The 6,000-nt window shown below is 35.7% G+C and overlaps 1 protein-coding gene across 6 annotated transcripts in view; it reads right to left on the reverse strand.

The window, feature by feature from the left end:
- LOC110031514 (putative methyltransferase NSUN6) overlaps positions 1-5,126 on the reverse strand; it is a 108,303-nt gene extending 103,177 nt beyond the window's left edge. For 5 of the 6 annotated variants that reach the window (XR_002294743.1, XM_020734756.1, XM_020734755.1 and 2 more), the window contains exons 1-3: positions 4,966-5,126; positions 4,733-4,866; positions 3,837-4,248 (exon numbers count right to left, since the gene is read on the reverse strand). Coding sequence is in view for 5 of the 6 variants with exons in the window: in XM_020734756.1 (XP_020590415.1) it covers positions 3,837-4,248; positions 4,733-4,866 (546 nt within the window). In the remaining variant the exon portion in view is untranslated. Of the gene's footprint in view, positions 1-3,836; positions 4,249-4,732; positions 4,878-4,965 lie in introns of all 6 variants that reach the window. The other variant, XM_020734753.1, reaches the window with a different exon arrangement.
- Positions 5,127-6,000: the final 874 nt, after the last annotated feature.

Consider the following 6,000-nt stretch of genomic DNA (forward strand, 5'->3'; position numbering starts at 1 on the left):
TCGTTGGGCTTGTGATCTTTTGTTGGTTTGGTTGTTGTTTGTTAGTTGGATTCATTGGAAGTGGCATGTGTTGGTTGCGTCTCTTTTTTGTTGGTTTGGAATTTTGGATTTATATATATATTTTTTAGCAATGATGAATTATAGATGCATGATGATTCAACCAAACTAGACAATATTTTTTCTATCTTTAGGATAGACTCATCATGATTTAAATTCATGTTAGTAATGAGCTCTTCTTATCTCTTCTCCTTCTCTTTAGTGGTTTTTTGAAACTCAGTGGAATCATCATGATTTAAATTATCATTGCTTTTAGATAAGTTGTGAGGTCTCCTTCTCTTTTTGCTATTGATTCACTGCTTTCAAGTCATTTGATTGTTGGAATATACTGTAAGATTTGCATACATACCACTCAATTACCTTTAATTGCTTCCTGCTACACTCCTTTCGGCTACCCTGTGATCATTAACTTATGCACTAATATATACCATCTAAGCTCTGGCAACCATTATTATGATCATTCAAATGGAAAATTTTTTTTGGGTTGTTGGGCTTGTGATTTTTTGCTGGTTTGGTTGGTGTTTGCTAGTTGGATTCATTGGAAGTGGTATGCGTTGGTTGTATCTCTCTTTTGTTGATTCGGAGTTTTGGATTTATATGTATTTTATTTTTAGCTATAATGAATTCCAGAGATACATGTTGATTCAACCAGGCTAGAAAATATTTTTTCTATCTTTAGGATGAAATCATTATGATTTAAATTCAGGTAAGTTCTGAGCTCTTCTTATCTCTTCACCTTGTCCTTGGTGGTTTAGTAAAATTTACTCGAAACATCATGACTTACATTATCACTGTTCAAGTAAGTCATGAACTCTCCTTCTCTTTTTGCCATTCATTCACTGCTTTCAAGTTATTTGGTTGTTGGAATACTATAAAATTTACATATATACCAATGGCAAACGCTCAATTACGTTGAGTTCAATTATTTTAATTCAAGCATTAAGTATTGAGCTTGTTGTTCGGATCAACACGTTTCTTCATTATATATAATGATACCACTCGGTTACCTTTAATTGCTTTCAACTATATGAAACACCACTTAAAATCTGGCACTAAACAGCAACCTCGCAGGTGGAAACGAACATTGCTTCCTTTTTTCTTTTCTTTGTATTTTTTTCTTTTCCTTTTATTTTTCTTTTTTTTTTTTTGTTATGCAGGTGCAACCGCACAGACCAATTTTAGATCATCAAAGTATACATTGCATAAGAAGAGAAAAAATTGAGTATTTTTTAGATTTTCTTTTTTTCTTTTTTGAAGATGTAAATGTAGTGTAAATGTGCAATAAATTGATGTGTTGTAATTTTTGTGATTTTTTTTTTTTTTTGTGATACGTAAATCTTTTGAATGTAAACATTTTCTAATTGTCATTGACTTTAATGAAATAACACATTTTTTATATAATATTTATTCTTTTGTGAATAGAGCCTTCAAAACTTTTTTATTTTTGTAATTATACCTCTTGACAGAAAATTTATATTTGTTCCTCATATTTCAAAAATTAAGAATTATCAATTTAATGATGTAATACAATTTTTATGAATATTTGTTCATTTGCTTTGATGATGTATATCAGTAAATGCATTATTTCTCTCAAATTTTTAAAAGAATAATAAAATTTTGCTTCTAAAAACTTTATTCAAGCAATACTTTTTCAAGCAAAATTTAAAATATTTAATTGATTTAAAAATTTTATATTTGAATTAATTTTTATTCATATAAAGCCTAATTTGAGCCGAACACGAACAGAGTGTTCACGAGCTCATTTGAATATGAGTTGAACACAAACAATCAAATTTTTAAACGAGTCAAACCTTGACTTGCCCAAGCTCAACTCGTTTACACCCCTAGTGGCGGCAAGGTAGAGAGGTAGAATAGGGGCAGGTACAGCATGAAAAGGCAAGGAAGGAGGTGTTGGAGAACAATAAAACAGCAAGGGGAGAAAGTTATGAGCGGCTGCAATGATGCAAGATGGTTGGACAATAAGAAAACAGCAAGATGGTACGCAGTCCGAGCGGCAACACACAGGAATGATGGTTGGAACTGTAGAAACAGCTAGATGGGTTGCATTTCAGGTGGCAGCAGTGAGGAATGGCATGGGGAAGATGGGAGGGTGGAGCAAAGGATAATCACCACCTTATGAGCGAGGTACAGTTGAAGCACCACTCAACCCTTAGATACAGCCTTAGAAGGGAACACAGAAACGTCGACGACAGTCCTGAACAAAAAAACATGACAAAACTCCAAAACCTAATACGACAAAGCAATATATATAGACATGGGTAACAAGGAGTGGCCCCATCCTCTTGGACGGCACTCCCATGACAAAACTCCAAAACCTAACACGACATGCCTGCTCTACTTTTATTGTCTCTCCATTTTCAGTGTCAAGGTCTAACAAAACTCCAAAACCTAACATGGCACGCCTGCTCTACTTCTGTTGTCTCTCCATTTTCAGTGCCAAGGTCTGAACATCACCCAATGATCAATAAGACTATAGCTGAACCACATGGCTAATGGGGAGTACCTGACTATCATGTGCTCATCTGGCTCTGTCAACTCACATTTCAGCTTAAGCTACTCATTCATTGTGTATTGTTCCATTGATAACTCCTCTGATGTAACTGATATAGCATCAAGAGCATGTCATGGCGGCAGTGTAGGGGTAGGTACTTCCTCTGCATCTCATTCATCTTCTCCCACGTGACGATCTTGTTCCGACATTTTCTCTATCTCTCACTATTCAGATCCTCCCACCATAAATAGACACTCTTCTTGAGTTGTATGACAGCAAACTTCACTTTTTTGTCAGCTGACACCTCCTTGAACTCAAACACGAGGTTGAAGATGAGAAAGAGACAAATAAATTATTGAACAGAGAAAGAATCCAATTATCAGCATTGACTTGGAAGACAGTTCTGAGAAAGAAAAATACAAGAAAAGTGCAATGACAGTAAACCAAAAGAAGCATCAGTTCGAGATCTCCTTGGAAGATGAAGATAGGTGAATACAAGTCAATGTACGATAAGATCAACCACTATGTACAAGCCATGACCCTAACCCCAATTTATTATAATAAATTTGAGGGTTTGGCGTTCAATGAGGTACACAGTATGGGCAACAAGAAGATTAAGTTTCACTTTAGTTCTTCTTCCTCTAGTTGTAAAACTAATTAAAACTAGAAGAAGGAACTTCTTTTGAATTAATGAAATTGCTTGTTGAATTATATTATCTGTGTGTTCAGAAATTTGTTCAGCTTGGTGTCGTGCCTAAACAATGGTTGAAAGACAATTCACACATTTTTTTAATAACTTTGGAACAATAAGAATTGGCCTTTCAACTCGAAAGAAGGTGTTAGATTCAAAACAGTTACATCAGTTGATGATATGAAATTTTGTTTGATTGTTATTGATGATCTAAACATAAAAGAGAGTTCATAGTACTGGATTTATATAATTTGGCAGCAATCTATCATTTGATTGCATAATCTGATGTTGTCTTAATATTTTTGTACGTTTGCTTTGTTTGTCATATTTTAAAATGACACATTTTTATTTCATAAAAATATATTTCTACTGAGTTGCATGCATTCAGTGTACGTACAGTCTAACAACTTTCAACTCCAACACAAACAAACATGAGAACAAATGAAATATTAAAAAAATGAAGAAAACTAAGCAGAATGCAATGAGCGCAAATATATAATAAACAGTGAGCTGAAGAAAATGGAACTTCGAGGATAATCACCATAAATGAAAAGGCTAAAAAGCATCAAAATATACCTGGGCTCCTCGAAGAACAGCCTCAGCACATTTTCGACTAACAATTACTTCCTTCACTGATTCATCCGACTGATTGCCATAATGAATGCTATATGGACCAGAACCTTTGACAAACAAGACATGATCAAGTCCAGGAAACTGGCATTGACAAATTGTAGGGTGTTTTAACATTGTCATAGGTTTTTCCACATTCTTTGTTGTTTCCTCCAGCGAAAAATTAAACATTCTATCGATATTATCTTTGCTCAAACCATCATCTGCAGCATTGCCTTCAGATACCCACTTTCCTGTACTCAAACAATCCAAATCATCTACATATCCATCTTGAAGTAGTCTCGTTAGCTTCTCAATAACAGCTTCGTTTGTAGACTTGAGAAAATTTACTCGAATGCATGAGTAAGAGGATGGACGCCTGAGCAAAATAAATAATCAATAGCATAAAAAGCATAAAACGAGCAATTTTGCTTAAACCCCTCGGATAGAAAAAAAGTTGGATGCTTTCATATGCATGTTTATTGTTTAGCATTCTAAATAGGGCCTGCGGAATTGCTGGGAAGAATTTCTTCAAGACTAAAAGAAAAGGTGTTCGAAAAAACAATAAAGACTACTTAATTCCCAAACAAAGACAGTGTAGCAAACATGCGCATGCAGCCAAAAAAAACATCAAAGTATCAACACTGTCACCATAGTCTATGTTTCTTAATAACAGCAGTACCCGAACACGTTTGGCCTTCGCATTCTTAAAATTCTCAAACTTCTACTCGTTCAACTTGATTTTACTTGCAATGTACACGGTACAACTTCCAAAGGCAAGTCTGTAGCATAACGGAAAGAAACTGCGAATCCGCTAAACGTAATGTATCGGTGGGAAGAGTGATATGATGAAAGAAACATACGTTAGGGCTTCTGAAACTCGAGCGAAGTGGTCAGTTCCGTATGCCTTGATAAAGTACTCCTCCACCTGCGGATTCCACTTAAGTTTTGGGTAATAGCAGTAACGCTGCTCCGCGGACGAAGACGAAGAGTCCATCTACATCAACGCTAAGAGAAAATTGATGCTTCAAAAAGAAAAATGGTGAAAGAAGTGATTGGAAATCGAAAACCAGTGAAATAGGATTCAAAGGAATACATTGAGTGCATTCAGTTTAGAAAACTGGAGCCGACCAGCGATTCCAGTTCCAAGAAGAAGCCGCAGCCACTTCTTCCTTCGCTCACTCAAAGCGACCGCCAGCGATTTCGAGGCTCTCTAGCATAAGCAGCAATTTTTACTACAACAACAAAGCCTTAATTCCAGTACATGGGATCGATTACATGAATCATTTTTCTCCATCGCTTCCTATTTATTGTAATATTTTCATTTAGTTCTAATAAATTAAGATCATTTTTAATACAATAAGCCCAAGTCTTCCTAGGTCTACCTCTGCCTTTCTTAACACAAGTCGAATTTAAAACATCTACTCTCCTAATCGGATCATCTAATGGTCGACGTTTAATATGACCAAAACATCTAAGACGACTTTCTCTAATTTTGTCTGTCACAGGAGCTACACCAACCCTATCACGAATATATTCATTCCGCATTTTGTCTCTAAGTGTAAAGCCACTCATCCACCTAATCATTCTCATCTCGGCAACACTTAACTTATTATTATGCTTCTCTTTTAAAGGCCAACATTCAACGCCATAGAGCATTGCAGGTCTCACCACCATCTTATAAAATTTTCCTTTCAGTCTAAGCGGTACTTTTCTATCACACAAAAGGCCCGAAGCATTCCTCCACTTCAACCAACCAACTTGAATTCTACTATTAACATCCCCATCTATATCACCATCGCTTTGGACAACGGACCCAAGATATCTAAATCGTTCACACCTTTTAATAATTTGATCAAACCAACTTATTAAACCAAATAACAATGAAAAAATAAATATTATTACCAACTTCCAATAGAAAATTACAACAAACAAACATAAATCTGAAATTGCAACAAACAACAACACAAATTCACCCTAGGATTAGATCCAGAGGTGGTAGTGGTCAGCAAAGTGAATTGGTAGGGACAGCAGGCTGCTGAAAGAGCAGAAAAACAGCAAGCTTGTTGTTTTCTAGATGATGGCAGCGAAGGAAAGGGGGTGGCAAAGGTAGGGATGGCTGGAACAGCAG

This window comes from Phalaenopsis equestris, unplaced genomic scaffold, assembly GCF_001263595.1.
Source record: "Phalaenopsis equestris unplaced genomic scaffold, ASM126359v1 Scaffold000836, whole genome shotgun sequence".
NCBI lineage: Eukaryota > Viridiplantae > Streptophyta > Magnoliopsida > Asparagales > Orchidaceae > Phalaenopsis > Phalaenopsis equestris.